The sequence below is a fragment of the Balaenoptera borealis genome (assembly GCF_965194805.1).
Source record: "Balaenoptera borealis genome assembly, chromosome: 20".
NCBI classification, from domain to species: domain Eukaryota; kingdom Metazoa; phylum Chordata; class Mammalia; order Artiodactyla; family Balaenopteridae; genus Balaenoptera; species Balaenoptera borealis.
This window is the reverse complement of record NC_138879.1, coordinates 44,614,589-44,633,538: the sequence shown is the minus strand read 5'-3', so window position 1 is coordinate 44,633,538 and position 18,950 is coordinate 44,614,589. Positions and strand designations below refer to the sequence as shown.

The 18,950-nt window shown below is 49.2% G+C and overlaps 1 protein-coding gene across 3 annotated transcripts in view; it reads right to left on the bottom strand.

Moving 5' to 3' along the window:
* Nucleotides 1-15,038: 15,038 nt before the first annotated feature.
* KSR1 (kinase suppressor of ras 1) overlaps nt 15,039-18,950 on the bottom strand; it is a 148,099-nt gene continuing 144,187 nt past the window's right edge. For all 3 annotated transcript variants that reach the window (XM_082371303.1, XM_082371304.1, XM_082371302.1), the window contains one exon: nt 15,039-18,574. In XM_082371303.1, the coding sequence (XP_082227429.1) occupies nt 18,496-18,574 (79 nt within the window). In that variant the 3' untranslated portion in view covers nt 15,039-18,495. The remainder of the gene's footprint in view (nt 18,575-18,950) is intronic.

The window sequence follows — 18,950 nt, the reverse complement described above, 5'->3', positions numbered from 1 at the left end:
GGAAAAGAAGGGGAAATTCTTTGCAATCCTCTTTGACACCAAGGACATGGGGACCGTTTCCTCATTGACTGGGATAGGGAGCAACTGGAACTCTCATTCATTGCAGGTGGGAGTGTAAAATACTACAGCGTTGGAAACTTGGCAGATCATACATAGTAAAGTCAAACATCTATCCCTCCTGTGTCCCAGCTTTTCTGCTCCTAGATATTTACCCAAGAGACGTGAGAATACATGCAAGTGTGTACAACAGCTTTACTCATCATAACCCCGCACTGGAAAAAACACAAATGTTCACCAGCAGGAGAAAGGAAAAACGAATGGTGATATGCCTACAATGGACCAGACCTCGGCGATAAAAAGGGACCACAGATACAGGCAAGGTCATCAATGAACCTCACATTTGAGCAGAGGAGCCAGACACAAGTGAGCACAGGCTGGGAGCATTCTGATTACATAAAATCCAACAACAGGTCAGAATAGTGATGACCCGTGGGGGGCACCAACTGGGAGGGTCCCGAAGGAGTCTTCTGGGTGCTGGAAACGTCCTGGATCTTGATCTGGATGGTGGTCACACAGCTGTTTACAATGTAAAAACTCATCCAGCAGACTAGGATCTGTGTGTTTACGTGAATAAAGTACTGGGTTTTTTTTTAAAAAAAACCCAAGGGACTTCCCTGATGGTCCAGTGGTTAACACTCCCCGCTCCCAATGCAGGGTACCTGGGTTCGATCCCTGGTCAGGGAACTAGATCCTACATACTGCAACTAAGAGCCCGCATGCCGCAACTAGAGGTCCCGAGTGCCGCAATGAAGATCCTGCATGCCGCAACTAAGACCTGCTCGGCCAATTAATTAATTAATTAATTAATTAATTAGAAAATAAAAATAACCCCTCCCAAACTCCCAGAGCCCAGGGAGACACAGGGACAGCTAGAGTTCCAGCAAACACACACTTTGGCATCGCCACGTGCCTTGGAAGTAAGTCACAGTGAATCCAGCCCAAAGAGGAGGGCCCAGGGCCCTCTGCTCCTGCCCTGCAGGGAGAGGCAACAGCCAAACCCTAAGGCCAATGCGTTTTCAGACGAATGGAGACAGTAGGGAGGTGTCTTCAAGACCCAGTGCCTGGCACTCTTGACCTCAGCAGCCTGGCATCACCGTGCCGTCACTGCGACCCGTTCCCAGGGCCTGGCTCTGGTGTTAAGGTCTTAAGTGTCAAAGTCCCAGACACTTGTCTGAGACTCTCTATTCTCTGAACTGTAGACCATAGGATCTGTTCAAAATGAGTTGGCTACCTCACACTATCAAAAAACCAGAAAACGACAAGTGTTGATGAGGATGTGGAGAAAGGAGCCCTTTTGCGCTGTTGGTGGGAAAGTAAAATGGTGAGGCTGCGATGGGAAACGTAGTGTACATGCCTGATCCTAAGTGCCTGGCGTTAAGCTTCTGATTGCCAAAGCATCCATTTCAAACACCCATCTTTTCTTTAAATTAATTAACTAATTTATTTATTTATTTTTGGCTGCCCTGGTTCTTCGTTGCTGCGCACAGGCTTTCTCTAGTTGTGGCGAGCGGGGGCTACTCTTCGTTGCGGTGCGCGAGCTTCTCATTGCGGTGACTTCTCTTGTGGAGCACGGGCTCTAGGTGCACGGGCTTCAGTAGTTGTGGCACGTGGGCTTCAGTAGTTGTGGCTCACGGGCTCTAGAGCGCAGACTCAGTAGTTGTGGCGCGCGGGCTTAGTTGCTCCGCGGCATGTAGGATCTTCCCAGACCAGGGATCGAACCCGTGTCCCCTGCATTGGCAGGCGGATTCTTAACCACTGCGCTGCCAGGGAAGCCCTCAAACACCCATCTTGAATAAACACATCGCCAGCTGTATGACAGCTTCTAGGTAAGCACCCAGGCCGGCCGCACCCATGAAGTTCCCCTTCGTAGAAAGCCTTGGGGAACCTAGATAACTGTGTGAGTGACCCCACATTTCTCTTCCTGCCCCCTAGTTCCTGCCTAACCACCCCACCCTTGGACCACAATACAGGTGGACCCCCAGGTCTCCACTATCACCCACTCCTCCCCACTGGCTGATCTCGCTGTGTGGCCCTCAGGACCTGAGAGTAATAATCCTTGTTTTTTCAAAGCTCCCTGATAGTTGTTGCTGAGCTGGGTCTTGCAGTCGCAACAAGAAGCAGAAGGGCATGTGCGGTCACAGCATTGGCTCCAGCTGGGGAAAGGCCTGTGGGGCTCGCATGAGAGGTAAAGGCCCACATGTGTGCCCCCAGGTGTTCCCAAACAGCATTACTACGTCGGCTGAGACCGACACCGCAAAACAGTATGGAGGTTCCTTCAAAATCTAAACATAGAATTACCGTATGATCCCGCAATTCCACTTCTGGGTATATATCCTAAAGAATTGAAAGCAGGGACTTGAAGAGATATTTGTACACCCGTGGTCATGGTATTATTTACAATAGCCAAGAGATAGAAGCAACCCAAGTGTCCATCAATGCACGACTAGGTAAACGATATGTGGTCTCTACATACAGTGCAATATTATTCAGCCTTAAAGTGGAAGGAAATTCTGACACAGGTTACAGCATGGATGTTGAGGAAGGAAGAAATTTTCCTCTACCCTTCTAGGTTCTTCTGGCTGGTCTAAGAATTAAATTGAGATGAGACAGACTAACAGGAGAAAAATCTAACAAAAGTTTAACAACAACAACAACAACAAAAAAAGTTTAACAACACGTATACATGGGGAGACCCAGGAGAACTAACTCACCGTAATGGTCAAAGCTCTCACCTTAAATACCACCTTCAGCTAAAGACAGAAGAGGATGTTGAGGGTGACTGTTTGGTAAATAAATGCTTGCTGGGCGCAGAGTGGACTCTGTTCTCTAGGCTCTGCCAGGTTTCCCTCACCCCACCTAGTCCGCGTTCTTCTGCAGATATCGCTGGTCACGGCTCTTTTCCTGGAACAGGCCCTTTTTCTACAAACTTTGCGGCAGCTGAGGGGCGGTAACAAAAACTTCGCGTCTTATGTTTCTTAAAAAGAATCAGCCTAAATGAATCCTCATGCCAAAGTGACACATTTGGGGTGGCAAATATTGCCCCTCAGCACTCTCTAAGCTTCAGTGTTTCCTCATCTGTGAGATGTAGCTGATAAGAGAACTTATTTTACATGGTTGTTGTGAGCATTGAATGAGCTAAGGCTTGTAAGGCACTTAGTCAGTGCCTGGCGCACAATGAGCGCTCTATAGATTCCATCTGTGTCCTCGCGTATCTGACCTGCGTGTGGTGAGGCCCTGAGAGAATTCAGAGAGGAGGTGGCCCTTGTGCTGGGTTGTGAAGGGTCGGTGGTATCCCTTCCATGGGTGGCAGGGGTAAGGATAGAAGAACTTGCAGCCCCACGGAATGCAGCGCACTCAAAGTCACTGTTTGGTCACACTCCCTCCTTGGGGAAGCCATGTGAGCAAACATTTAGCACCAGACGTGCAAAGGATCAGTGTTGTATCAGCTGATTAACCAAACACACAGCTGCTTTTGCTTTCAGTCTTTGTGTGACTAGCCTGAGACCAGCCTTACTTCCCAATTTCCTTTAAACAAACTTATAAACATTTATTTAAAAAGCAAACTTTATGTTATGATCATAAATGAAAACCATTACCACTTCCATAAATAAAAACTACTGGTGGCCGAAATGGGTGACGGTGGTCATGTGAATTTTGTGGGGGGCACCATATTCGAAACGTAGCAGTTGACAAATACCCCAAACATCACAAAATCCAGGAAAATAATATTTTTATTAATTAATATCCTGGCACTATAATACTTTCTGACTTTTGGGCCGCTTACTGTCATACTCTGCTTCTTCATGCGATGAAGATTTGACATGTTTTCTACAGACAATGTAGAAAGATCATTCTGTCTTTCCAATGACCTGCTCTTCTCCATTTTGGGTCCCAGGCAATGTGCGACAAATTCCTTTGTGACACACCTCAGACCCTGCATCTTTGTACTGGACCCAGGTGAGTTGGCACAATGGGCAAGAGTGTTCCAGAAGCCACTTCTAAGCTGGGACAGCTGGGAAAAACTGGATTATTCATGGAATAATTTTATTTGCACCTTTGTAGACATTAGATTCTAGTGCTGTTAACTGTCTTTGAGGTTTTGTCATATACCTGTAAACTGGACTGGGTCCTGAATTCTTCTAGTTTCTTCAAACAGCTGGCTATGACTCAACAAATTAACATTCCCAGTGGTCTTCCACCATCTGATTTGGAATCACTAAGAGCAAAGACTGCCCTTAAATCTCCTAGGAAGGGACTGTACCAGGTCCTCCCAACTATGCAGATGGCAGTCAAGCCCCAGGGACTTGAACCTTGGATATAACTCTCACAGCTGAAGAAGACCCACCTAACACCCGGTCCTGTACAAGGGCTGGAGACCTCCAAATCAAACTGATGAGGAAGAGAAGTCGCTGACATTCAGGAAGACTGCTTCTGCCCGAGATGATGGATCAAGACTTCATACTTTAACTAAACATGAAACCCTTTCTCCTTCTTTTCCTTTCCTTTCCTCTGGCATTGACCTGGAAAGATAATGCCCTCATCTGTATCCCCCAAGCCACTGCTAAGGAAGGTAAACTTTCAATTGAATTTATCACCAAAGTTTCCAACCTATCTATAACTATCTAGATCAGATTTGCCTTCACTAAGAGCTTGTCTACTTGCAGTAAAGCCAATCTACTGACACCCGGTTGTGGTGAAAGAAAGTGTTTACTACAGGGCACCAAGCAAGGAGACCAGGCAGCTGGTGCTTAAAAAACCCAAACTCCCCAATGGCTTTCAGGGAAAGGTTTTTAAAGACAGGATAAGGGAGAGGGTTGCAGGGTGTGTGATCAGCTCATGGGCATCTTCTGATTGGCTGGTGGTGAGGTAATCGGGAGTCAACATCATCAACCTTCTGGTTCCAACCAGTCTGGGGTCTACGTGCTTGTGGGCAGCATACAGTTAACTTCTCCCACCTCGTGCAGGTTTCAATATCTGCAAAACAGCTCAAAGGATATGGCTCAGAATATTATCTATAGCCCTTGAGGAGGAATTAAAAGTCCTTGACTGTGTTTAATGGCTAAACTATTATTATTTTGTCTTGCTTGACTTTTTCCTTTGTTTCTGCCTTTTCTCATTTCTCTGATTAAATTTATTCCTTGGAACTTGGGGAAGGCCTAGGAGGCTAAAGTTTTACTACAGACATGAGGTGGTTGCAGCTGTCCCCGGAAGCCCCCTAGGGTCCTGTTCAGTTACAAATGTCATGAGGATTAAGCAAAGACATCATGCCCTCTGGATACCACACCAAGGGTCAACAAAGCCGTGGGGACTATAGATCGGTAGCTGAGAGTGATGACAATGTCTTAAATTCTGATTTCATCTCTTGGTTAGGCTGAGAGTTTGCTCAAAAGTGGTGAATAGTTAAAGAGAAAACCACAGGCTCAAAATGGCATCACTTTTGCTAAAGCCCATGATACCAAACCTAGATGTAATACCTGACCTACCTGTAGTTTTGACCTTCCCCAGGAATGTAGTCTTAATCAGCCAGTCTGGAATTTTCTGGTCAGTACCCAGGAGGTAATCTGTCTCCTGGGCCCTCTCCATCCTGGGAGGAGGAAGCAGTCCGCATGAGTGACACTTGCCCTGCTCCCAAAAGAATGTGACTGGGTGTGAAACAGTCTTTTCTTAGCTTTTGTTAATAGCTCCCTTGCCCCACACTCCTTCTGCCTATAAAAACCTTCCTTTTATTTATTTATTTATTTATTTATTTATTTTAACAACCCATTGGTTTCTTTCTATTTACAACAGAGGATGCTGCCTGATTCATGAATCATTGAATAAAGCCAATTAGATCTTCAATTTTACTCAGTGGAATTTCGGTTTTCTAACAGCTGTCATTTTCATCTTGGCAGCTTGCAGTTCCCTGTCTCCCTTCTTCTCCACAAACCAGCCTATAACACCTGCCAGCACTTGCCAGGATACCCCAGGTAAGTCCTCTCTCTGGTGCCCAACTCTGGAAACATCTACTCCTGCAGAGGCCATGCACCTGCTTGAATGGAGTAGCATTTAAAGATGCGGTTTCAGGGCACAGAGATAATTAGGAGATTTCAGATATGAAACAGTGGGCTGAAGACACAGCCATTGTTTGCAAAATGCTCCTTCCCCCTACTGCTTTCCGAGTCAGCGTGGAAGCTTCGATGAGCGATGAACAGGAGGACAGAGGGACTCCCACCAGGATCTCAAGTTGCCCTGGTTAATCTTTGACTTCCCCCACCTTCACTCAGGCCCTGGGTAAGCAGATTTCCATTGCCTCTGGTTAGCACTTCCTCAAAAGATAAAAATGGCCTATCAAGAAAGGAAAAAAGTCCCGCAGCCAGATGTCATATCAAAAATCATTAGGGAAAATATCCTGAATGTCACAGTTATAAACAAGCCACCCCCCACCCCAAGTCCCCATAACTGGGAAACCTGGAGGTCACAAAACCACGGACACAGAAGCAGAAAGCACAGACTACAGTGAGAAGGTAATGATTCACCTTAGTTCATCCCACTGCAGCTTAAGGGAAAACGTACAAATCTTTGCAAACGCTACATCTGTCCACAGTAAACCCTAAACATTTTAAGTCCCACAAAATAGTTAGATTCAGCAATACATTTTCTTCTCATCTGAGTTAAATTTGCCAAATCCAGCCTTCATCCGCGTGGAGGAACGTGTCCTGTGAGAATGGAATCAAAGCGCGATTTGCATGTCCAGTGTTGATGATTAAATTTCCTAGTTCCCACCCTTGCTCATTCATTTCTAGAGCAAACACATCTTGAAGGTGTGCAGCCAGGCAATGCTTACAAACTCACTAGCCTCTGCCACGCAGATAATCCTGGCACTGGGGCACAGACCGCCACTGACCTTCGCAGCTGAACAATCCAGCTCTGTTTGGGGCGGGGACATGCCCCTCTTCCTCACGTTTGCTCCTCGTGGTCAGTTTCTTCTCCACCTGCATGGGTGGTGATGACAGCTTCCCTGGCCTGAGTTTCACCTCCTACCTGGCAAGTGAGAAATGCAGCAGACACACCCAGATAAACCACTCCTTCCCTGTGAGATATTCTAAATCTTGCAGGTGGAAACCTTTAACAAATTCGAAAGATAAATTGATAACAAGCCTTTTGCGTCTTTGTTGCTGGTGAAAACTTTGGAAACCTGCGTTCTGGCTCTACCTGGGGGCAGCTTCTCGTGGCAGTGTCACCTGAGCTGGCTGCACCTCCTGCTGAAACTGTTCAGGACTCTGTGGGGCCCTCCTGGGTACAAAAGCCCCTCTGTGACTCCTGTTTCTTTCTTTCTTTCTTTTTTTTTTAATTTTTTTATTTTCTAAACAACCACTTGATTTTATTTACATCATAAAAACTGATCCTGTTTCTTGTTTGTAAAAAAAGACTTTAGTCTCCTAGGCTTTCCCTTGGTTCCAAAGAGCAGACTCAACAGTTACTAAGTAGGGAAGTGAGGGAATGCAGAAACAAAGGAAAAGCAATCAAAAAACAATAGTGCATGGAATTCCCTGGCAATCCAATGGTTAGGACTCCGCACTTCCATTGCAGGGGGCACGGGTTTGATCCCTAGTCTGGGAACTAAGATCCTGCAAGCTGCGTGCCACGGCCAAAAGAAACAATAGTTCTGTTAGGGGAGCCACTGACTGAAACCACCCACCCTGGCCAGGCACCACAGTAACCATTTGCATGAGTTATCTTGAGACAGGAAGTCCTGATAAGGAACTCGAAACTAAAAAGCCACCACCAACAGGAAGAATTTGGGCAATGTCAAAAGGAGAGACCAGACGCCAGTTCATATATCCTACCAACTTCCCAGAATCCTCCTGCCTGGAGTCCATCTTGGCTGAGCAATGCACTTGCCACCAGGAAGGACCCTGAGTCAGAAGGATTGGCCAGAGACAACCCGGAAACTAATCTCATCACCATAAAACCCGAAACTGCGAACCACGTGGCAGAGCAATCCTCCTGGCTTCCCTTACCCTGCAGAGCAATCCTCCTGGCTTCCCTTACCCTGCTGCTCTCCGCCAGGGCTCCCCTTCCCAATAAAGTCTCTTGCTTTGTCAGCACGTGTATCTCCTTGGAAAATTCATTTCCAACTGTTAGACAAGAGCCCACTCTTAGGCCCTGGAAGGGGTCCCCCTTCCTGCAACAGTTCAGCAATAATACAGCATCCTAGTTCCTCCTCAAGGGATATACATAACAATCTGATACCATCTTTGAGTTGTTCTGCAGGAATTAAGACCCCTACCCAGGAGGGGGATGGTAACATGCTCAGACCCCAGACTGGTTGGAACCAGAAGGTTGATGAATGAGATTCCCGGAACACTACCATTACCTCACCACCAACCAATCAGGAGAAAGTCATGCCCCCTGCAGCCCTCACCCCCAGTGTTACCTTTAAAAACTCTTCCTTAAAAGCCACCCGGGGGGTTGGGGGTTTTGAGCACAAGCCACCTGTTCTCCTTGCTTGGTCCTGCAATAAACCTTTTTCTGTTCCAAACTCTGATGTTTCTGTTTGTTCGGCCTCACTGAGCATCGCAGGGCACACGGAGGCTGACCACGGCATCCTGTCTCTGCTTAAGGTGGGCAGTCCTCACTGGGCTGGGGGTGGGGGTGGGGAAGCAGGGGACCAGGCCTTAGACCCTGTCCTTTGCCTTTGCCCTTTACCCTGTAGCCTCTTTCTCCCCACCCAACCCAGCCTCACTCATCCTCTCTCCTCTGTCCTTCCTCCCAGCCCCTCTGCCTCTCACAAGTCTCTCCCTGTTCCCCCACACAGCCCTCCACTACTGCCAGGAGAGCAAGTGTGTCTCTCCCCTCCCACCCTGGCTGTGCTCTTGGTAATCATGGTAACCATGGTAACCACTGGATTACCTTCCCCTTCCCCCTTTGTGCTCATGGCTCGGCATAAGAGAGTCAGGGTCTTAACACATCCCAGCTCTACCCCAAAACAGGACTTAAGTAGCATTTTGGATAAAATAACCCAGAAATTTACTTGAAAAGAAGACAGTATCCAGGAATTCCCTGGCGGTCCAGTGGTTGGGACTCCATGCTTTCACTACTGAGGGTGTGGGTTCAATCCCTGGTTGGGGAACTAGGATCCCACAAGCAGCATGGTGTGGCCAAAAAAAAAAAAAGAAGAAGAAGACAGTATCCAAGGACCCAGGCTGAGCATGACCCAGCAGGTTCAAGGCTGTCATGGGGGCCATGGCGTCTGGCTGGCCCTCCTGCCCCAGTCCTGGCCTGGCCTGGCTTATTTGTGTCCAACTCTGCGTTTCCCCCCCCAAGGTGCTAGAGGTACTGATGGGGTTCAGGGCAGGCAGCCACTTTGGCATATGGATTACTTTGAGCTGAAGACAATCAAGGCCTAAAAAGACTTTTCACCTCCTGCTCAACTGCCTAAAAGAATTTAGACAGAAAGCCTGGTCCAGGAAGAGAGCTCTCAACAGAGAGAATTGCAGAGGATGGGCTGGGGGTGGGAAGCTGAGGAGCTGGGTGGGGTCCCATTGTCTCTGCGCGACGTGGTGAACGTTCTTCCCATTTTCCAGTGAATTCCCTTTGACGCCCCAGACCCCTACCCGCTTCTCCCACCTCAGGATGCATATAAGCCCCAACTGACCAACTGTCTTTGAGCCTCTTGTGTCTAAGTGAGGCTCCCATACGTACGAGATTAAACTTTTCCCCTGTTAATTTGTCTTACACTGATTTAATTATTAGACCAGCCAAAAGAACCTAGGAGGGTAAAGATATTCCTTCCCTACACTACCAAAGTCTGTCCCCTGCCCTCCTGCCATTTTAGCATCTGTGTCCCTGGGAGTATAAAAGAACAAAGAGAAGGTAGAGGTGTATCTCCAGCCTGACTTAACAGAAGTTTATATTAAAATGAACAAAGCAAAACAAAATCAACCAAAATCCCTCTCTTGCACTCAGACCAGGTTCAGGGTCACAAACACTTAAAATGCATCGCTGGGCTCCACCCCCGAAGTTCCTGACGCTGTATAGCTGGTTGAGGGCAGAGAATTTCTCTTTCAAACAAGTTCCCAAGGGATGCTATGCTGCTGGTCCTGAGACCCCACTTGGAGGACCACTGGCCTTCAGAAAAGGGCTGATATTCTGCCAGTTCGCACCTGTGTACTTCCCGGTCATTTTCGACCAGCGTCGTCTCTGATTGGTGGGTGTCTACATATTTTGAATATCTCATTTGCCTACAGGGACCAGGGAAGTAATGGGTATACCTGGGCTGGATGAAATGCCTGGGCCCCTCAGTCTAGCATGTCACCTTCTCACTTTTGATAGGTATAGGAAACGTGTCCCTGTCCTCTTCGCTCTAGGCAATGAAACACAGGCCCCAGCAACCGGCAGGAGCAGGAACTAAGCAGGACAGAGGCTGTCCAGCCCCGTGGGGGGCAGCTGTGCTCAGCCGCAGCTGATGGCTGCCTCTGGGAAGACCAGCCCAGTATTGCCCAAAGAAGCCAGAACTTCAGATTTTTCTCTGAATGTTTCCTGTTTTTAAATGCTAGCAACTGATTTAGAAACATATTTCTTAAACTCTGCAGGTCAAACAAAATACACCTGCAGGTGGAGTCCTCTGAGTTGTGAGAAGTGAAGGCTGAATGTCCTAACAACTTCCAAGTTCAGTCCCCTCATCTGGAAACAGAGAGGACAATTCTCAAGTCATGGGGCTCTTGAATGGATAGGATGAGATAATGTGCATCAAAGTGCCACGTAAATTGAAAAGCGCCATGTAAATGCTGGTTGACACTGTCCCCTTTGCCATGTTTCCCAGAGACTTTGGGCAGGTTGCAGAGCAGGGGAGGGAGAGGGCATGGGGGGAGGGAGCTTTACTAGGTAGGGGGGAAGGGAAGGCCTCCGGGAGCACCCCCGTGCCCCCATATCCTCTGTGCCTCAGGGCTTCTGCCCCCCATGGGTCTCCTGTCCCTCACCCCTCCTACCTCATGGGATGACTCCTTGGAACCCAGGCAAGGTTTGGGTCTCTTGAGAATGTCCATGAAATAGTTAAAATTGGTGAAGCCACTGTACCTAGAGTGTGCTCGGGCTCCAGAAACTTTATGAAGAAAACTCATAAAGCCCGAGGGCAGAGTCCCACCAAGTGGAGCAGCCAGGATGGAAACACCAACTGCCCGGCCTCAGCCTTCCTGGGCCTGGGTATATTGGGTATATGTGTACCGAAGAGAGAGAAGGCGGGCTAGAGGCACGGGGAGGAAACCAGGTTAATGGGAACAGCAGTTAAGTAGATGATCTCAATGAAAAGTGGTTCTCAGAGGGGACTAGTTACATAAACCATGGGCTATGTGTGCTGTGGGCTATCATGCAGCTATTAAAAGACTAAGTTAGATCTACATGCGTGAACTGGGAGGGCTGACCCTGATCTATTCACAAATAAGTTCCAGGGAAAAATATATTTATGTGACACTGTATATCACGTGAGATTTATGTATTGGGTTGGCCAAAGAGTTCGTTCAGTTTTTTTCCGTAAGATGGCTCTAGTAGCGCTTAGTTGTCTTTAACTTCATTCAAAACAATTTTGTTAGATTGTATGTGACAGCTGGTGAATTTTTGTGTAGCCATTTTAATATTGAAGATGGAAGAAAAAAAGCAACATTCTGGGCATATACGCTTTATTATTTCAAGAAAGGTAAAAACGCAACTGAAACACACAAAAAAGATTTGTGCAGTGTATGGAGAAGGGGCTGTGACTGATCGAACGTGTCAAAAGTGGTTTGCGAGGTTTCGTGCTGGAGATTTCTCGCTGGACGATGCTCCACGGTTGGGTAGACCAGTTGAAGTTGACGGCGATCAAACCGAGACATTGATTGAGAACAACCAACGTTATACCACGCGGGAGATAGCCGACATACTCAGAATATCCAAATCAAGCGCTGAAAATCATTTGCACCAGCTTGGTTATGTTCATCGCTTTGATGTTTGGGTTCCAAGTAAGTTAAGCGAAAAAAACCTTCTTGACCGTATTTCCGCATGCGATTCTCTACTTAAACGTAATGAAAACGTTCTGTTTTTAAAACAAATTGTGATGGGCGATGAAAAGTGGATATTGTACAATAATGTGGAACGGAAGAGATCGTGGGGCGAGGGAAATGAACTACCACCAACCACACCAAAGCCCGGACTTTATCCAAAGAAGGTGATGTTGTGTATATGGTGGGATTGGAAGGGAGTCCTGTATTACGAGCTCCTTCTGGAAAACCAAACGATTAATTCCAACAAGTACTGCTCCCAGTTAGACCAGCTGAAAGCGGCACTCGACGAAAAGTGTCCGGAATTAGTCAACAGAAAACACAAAATCTTCCATCAGGATAACGCGAGACCAAATGTTTCTTTGATGACCAGGTAAAAACTGTTACAGCTTGGCTGGGAAGTTCTGATTCATCCGCCGTATTCACCAGACATGGCACCTTCGGATTTCCATTTATTTAGGTCTTTACAAAATTCTCTTAATGGAAAAAATTTCAATTCCCTGGAAGACTGTAAAAGGCACCTGGAATAGTTCTTTGCCCAAAAAGATAAAAAGTTTTGGGAAGATGGAATTATGAGGTGGCCTGAAAAATGGCAGAAGGTAGTGGAACAAAAGGGTGAATATGTTGTTCAATAAAGTTCTTGGTGAAAACGAAAAATGTGTCTTTTATTTGTACTTAAAAACCAAAGGAACTTTTTGGCCAACCCAATATATATATGTCATATATATCATGTATGTGATGTCGTTGTTTAATAAAACCACCACAAGCCCCAAACCATGTTTATATGCAGCAGAGAGGAAGAAAAGACTCCAAGTTTAACACTGCTCATCTCAGGATAGGGATTAGAACGAGGTGTTGGGGGGTGTGGGGAGGTGGTAGGGAATGAAGGTTTAACATTTTTCCTGTCATTTCAGTAAGGTTTGACATTGCAATGGGTCTGAGTGACTTTTCTAATATAAAGACATCTAACAAATACACTTTTTTTTTTTTAAGATTCCAGGTATTAATCAGGTAAGTCTGGGTTTGAATCCTGCCTCTGCCACTTACTAATTTGGGCATGTGATATAACCTCTATGGGCCTGTCCCTTCAGCTATAAAATGGGTTAATAAGAGTACCTACCTCCTAGAGTTATTATGAGGATTAAATCGGATACGTGTCTTATGATAAGCGCAATGTCCAGAATTGTCTCAGTACTTGCTTGCAATTACTTTTTCCAAAGAATATAATTTTAGTGTAACCCAACTACAACAGACCCCAAAATGTACTGTGGCTCAACCCCAGTCGTTTTCTTCTTGCTCACATTCCAGCCCCGGGCAGGTATGGCAGGTGGCAGGTGGCCTCTTCCATAGTCATGCAAACACCCAGACCGCTGGGATGCTGCCATCCACTGACACGTGGCTTCCCAAGTTGCCCCGGGAGGTCTCCGCTCTGCCAACCAAGAGGGAAAGAGGATGAGAGGTGCCTGTGGGGGGTTTTATGCGCCAGGCACTCACTTTCCATTGGGTAGGATTCAGTCCCACGTTCCCACCCAACTGCAAGGGAGGCTGGGAAGTGGGTCCACCTGTTTCCAAGAACAGAAGCTGGAAGAAAAGACACGTGGGCTTCAGTGAGAGCCAGCAGCCCCAGGCTCTATCTCCTGGCTTCCCTCTGCCCACTCAGATCTCACCTGGATGCCCTCCGAGCACAACCCCGCTGCCCGCCCACAGGCTCGCCTTCTCAGTGAATGACTCCATCACCCGCAAAGGCAGACATCTGCGATATTACCCTAAAAGCTCACCTCTCCCACTCATCTGATCAACCTTCTGTTCGTTCTCTCTCCTGCCTCTATCCATCCTATATACCTAAAACATAAATCTGATTACGGCCCTCCCCTGCTCAAGAATTTTCGATAGCTCCCCAGGGCTGCCATGTTAAAGCCTAAACTCCTTGGCTCGGCATTTACGGGATCCTCTCCAGATTTCTTCTACTCGCCAGGTTCCATTTCACAACGAACAGCCAAAATACTCCTCATTTCCCAAGCACACCCTGTATTCCCAGACCTCTAAGCCTTTGCTCAAAGTAAAATGGTCTCCTCCTGCTTATATGCACCAGGCGTGTTACCCTTCAAGTCAGCTCCAAGGTCACCTCCTCCATGAAGCCTTCCAGGCAGACTGAGGGACCCCTTCCTTGAGCCACTCACTGGCTGAAGGTAAGGTCTCCACTTTTTATCTGTGTCCCAGCACTTTGCACCATCTTTTGAACACAGTAGGTGCTCAATAAATGTCTGGCCAATAAGTTCCCCAACTTCTTATGAGAAGGAAGTTCTGGAGTCAAGCCATGGCCCAAGTCCCGGACTAGCCCCCCACCAGCTGTGCCAACTTGGGGAAATATCTTAACTTCTCTGTGCCTCACCCTCCTCAGCTGAAACGTCGCAACAGTTCCTACCCCATGGTGCTGCTGTGAGGACAGGATTAAGATCAGATGATGTGTAGAAAGCGCCTCCCTGGCTCAGAGGATGTTGGTCCCCCTTCGTCTCCATCTGTTTTGCTTACCCTGACCTCCTGCTTACCTGTCTCTCTTTATAACTGGCAAGGAGAGGCTCCTAGAAATAAGATTTAGATAAATGACCACTCCCCACCCCACAAGGCTTCCATAATGCAAAGGCCCTTCGAGCAGAGGAGACAGCGACTGGTCTGAGTGTGCTCATGGGCTGTCACTGTTGGGGGCTGGAAGACCTTCCTCCGTGCGACATGGGCTTTGATGCTCTTCTGTCTCCGTTCCTCCATCTGTTTAGAGATATCTGCCTTTAAGGTGCAGGCACAACTTCTCTCCTTGGAAGGAGCTCCCAGAGGGGGTCTGAACACCCTGCCCCCTCCCCTCCTGCTCTCCCATGCCATCCATCTGAGCGGTTCCCCGCACACACACCCCGCCCCACACAGTCATCTGGAACCGACCCAAGCAGACACAAGCCCCAGATACCTTGGTACAAGTATTTTTTTTTAGTTAATTAATTTATTTATTTTTGGCCGTGTTGGGTCTTTGTTGCTGCGCGCGGGCTTTCTCTAGTTGCGGCGAGCGGGGGCTACTCTTCGTTGCGGTGCACGGGCTTCTCATTGCAGTGGCTTCTCTTGTTGCGGACACGGGCTCTAGGCGCGTGGGCTTCAGTAGTTGTGGCTCGTGGGCTCTAGGCGTGCAGGCTCAGTAGTTGTGGCGCACGGGCTTAATTGCTCCGCAGCACGTGGGATCTTCCTGGACCAGGGCTCAAACCCGTATCTCCTAGATGGGCAGGCGGATTCTTAACCACTGCGCCACCAGGGAAGCCCCACCTTGGTACAGTTTTATTCAGAGACTCCAGACACCCAGGCTGGGCGTGGCACAGTGTTCTTGCCAGTGGCAAAAAAACTGATAGCGCACGTCCGTTAATACTAACCGTTTTAATTTAAATTAATAGCATTTCTGGAAGGCAAATGCAGTTGATAGAAAATATAAAAATTTTACTGTACAAATTTTACATCACATTCAAAAAAGCAAGTATGTGCCTCGTGGCCACAGAAGATGCTGGGTTTGCACACACGGATGAAATCCTGGCTGACCAGGCAGCATCGCACAAGCTCTCAAACCAGCTTCACATTTGTCTCCACCTGGCACCCAGATCAACACAGGCCACCACCACCAGGGGCTTACAGGGCATGCCACGCCCCTCGGCGATCACAGAAAGAAATGCCATGAGAAGGCAGAGGGATTCCAGGCCCTGCACACATCTTCAATTTGGTGACACGGAGCGGTCAGCTACACGCCACTCACAACTGGTGGGGAACTCAGGGTTCAGGACCTCGAGTTGCAATGGAGACGCAGGGGTTGTGGCTCTCGTGTTTAAAGGCAGCAGGGACAGATCCCAGGGTTTTGGAGGTGAGGCTGGGAAGTGGCGGGGGTGGGGGAGCTGAAGGGTTGAAGCTTGCGCTCCACTCTCAGACCCCGTGGGGACCTCCACAGCCCCTGAGCTCTCGCCCAGGAGGCCTCCCGGCTTTCTCCATCCCTTTCACAGTTGGCTGTGAGGGCTGAATTCACAGTATCTGCTGTCCTTCATGTGTTTCCAAGGCAGACGGGCATGGGGGGGAGCACACGGAAGGGCGGCATGCCTTCCTAACCTCAATTCACAGTCACTTAAGTAGAGACAGGGAGGGGGGGGCCACCTGGGGGGGGTCCTCAGGTGCTTCTCTTAACTGACAGACAGCGCAGAGGCTCAGGCCGAGCGTGGGAAGGCATCCCGGGGCCCGGGAGAGGAAGGGGGTGGCCCCAGTCCCACCCTCAGGGTTCCTGGCAGATCATGAGTCCCCTAAGGGCAGGCACTGTGACTGCTCCCATCCCGGGCTCCCCGCACTTGCACACAGTAGGTGCTCCATGAAAGCTTTCTAAACTGACTCAAGAGTGTGAGAGCCCCGAGGAAAAAAAACAAAACCCAGACTGACTTTCAGTGGGCCGTGAGGTGAGCCTGACTTGCTTAGCTGCCATCCCACCCCTTGGTCCACCTGCACGTCCAAGGGTTCAGAGGGGAAAGGTGAGAGGCATGAACTGTGACCTCCGGGAAGGCGCCAATGTCGGGGTGGGGGGAGGAGCCTGACAACCAGAGGCGGAGTCACACCCCACGTGGCTTTGGGTGGGGCGATCACAGGAGCGGCTGACCCAGAGGCCAGAGGAATGATGGGGAGACGCGAAGAGTCCCACAGAGGAGAAAAGACCCACAGAGCTGAGCCCAGTTGGTTTACAGCCCCTTCGTCTTCCTCCCCACACCCTGAGCGGGAAGGGCTGAGGTGCTGATGGCCGTGGAGGCCCGGGTACCCTGTACGGCTGCCGGGCTGTGCCCTCTCGGCAGGGCCGCCGAGGGGTGCCTGGCCCAGAGCCAGGAAGGCAGCCCCGCAGCCTCCAGGCAAAGCGGCCCATCTCGTGTGATGTTTCGCCAGACTCCAGGCTGGGAGCCTGGCTCGACGGGTCTACGTAAAGGGCTAGGAGGGCCACGTGCCTCCCCGTCTCGGCGGCTCTGAGCGTGGACGCGGGTTCTGGGTCTGAAGACAACCTCCTCTCCACTTTCATCACCCTCGATCATTTCTGGCTTTGGAGCTGGATACGATGACGTAACCTTCACTGAAGGGCTTCTTTGCCATTTGGAACTTTTCTCTTTAGGTGTCAGCTTCTAATGAGGACAGGCAGGACACTGTCATATCCTGGACTTTCCCAAACCCGGCCCCTTCTCTGGTTCAAAGGGACACAAGTAGGAGGCCTGACTTGGCGCTTGGGAAGACTCTGAAGGTCGGGAGCTTGCTAGCTGGGTCTAAGTGAAAGCGGGGAGGGGCACGTGGTTCCCACCTTGGCTAAGAGCTCTGAACACGGGCAGTGGAGGAGTCAGCAGTGGGCTAAGGGGTTTCAACAGGACTGAGGGCTGGAAGAGGTGGGCAGTTCCGGAACCTTGGCAAGACTGATGATGGGCCAGGGCACCCTGTGGCTAGGAGGGTGGGCTCAGGGACCCTCTGCTTGCCACTTTTCCCTCCCCCTACTTTCCCTGTTCTCATGGATCAAGCCTTCATGGTGTACGCAGCTGCTGGGCTAGGCCTTAGCTCTGGGGTCAAATGTCAGTCAGAGACTGGGATATTTCTAAACAGCCGAAGCCCTTAGTCCCATCTTCTTGGTGCCTCCCCTGCGGGCTTCACGAAAGAAACATCTTCCCAGGCACTGGAAACCCTGGCTGGGAACCACTGGATCAGTCCAGATGTTATTTGGATTTTACGTCTCTGCTTTTTCCAGCAGGTATGGACTGGATTACAAGGGTCAAAGGTGAACCCAAGCTCTCTGTGAACTCCCGACCCTCATAATCCAGCTCGGCTCCTGGTCAGGGTGTCCTCTGCAAGAGGAGGAAGGGACAGCGGCCCTTCGGTAGGACGAGGGGAGATGGGATTTAGGGCCAACGCAGAGGCCGGGTCAAACCTTGTGGTCCCCCCACCGTCCTGCCTGGGGAACAGCCACAAACACGATGCTTTTCTTCCTCTGAACCAGTGTGGGTGCCTCACTCCTACAGGGTCCTCCAGAGGGGACGGCCACTTCTGCCCTCGGTGCCAGTGACCTCTGCACAGACGGTTTTTATTATCACCTATTGTACAACAAGTCCAACTCTGCAGAAACATACATGTAAACATTTGCCGTCTTGTCGGGACAGGTCTGGTTGTTGGTGACGTCATTTTAAGAAACAGCAGGCGCGGCTCCATCTCCGGGACCCAAGTGTTTTTATGGAAGAACAGTCTAAACCGAGGACTCGTGCTCCTGGTTCGCAGCACTTAGGAGGATGGCTGGCGTTTTGAAGAGTGTTGTTTTTTTGTTGTGGTGGTTGTTTGGATGTTTTAGAAACCCATTTAAGAAAGAAATACAATGTCAGAAAAACGGCAGAGCTGGCTACATCTTTGGATTACTGGACTCCAGGACGCCCAAGCCAAACCTTTCAAACCGGGGTACAACTTTGTTGCTGTTAATACTGCAAAGAGGAACAAAAACAAGAGTTATAGCCCCACTGGTCTTGATCAGAATTTGGGCAGCATTAGCTAATGAGTGGGCCAGTTCCAGAAGCTCAGCAGAGGACCCAGCCCCACCAAGAAGTGGGAATGATGATACAGGCCAACAGCCTTGGCAGAGCTGCTCCTGGTCCCACCTGGCCGGGGGTTAAGCCTCGGCTGCACTCCCTCCTGAAGGGCAGGGGTCTGTTCGTCTTGGAACCCCCAGCACCCCGCACGCCCAGTAACCGCTGTGGGCTCATTCTCACTGGCAGCCGGGAAAGCTCTTGCTCTGAGTGGAACTGGGAGGGAAGAGAAACCCAGCCGCCAGTACTAAGAGTGGCACTGCAGTCTCCTTCC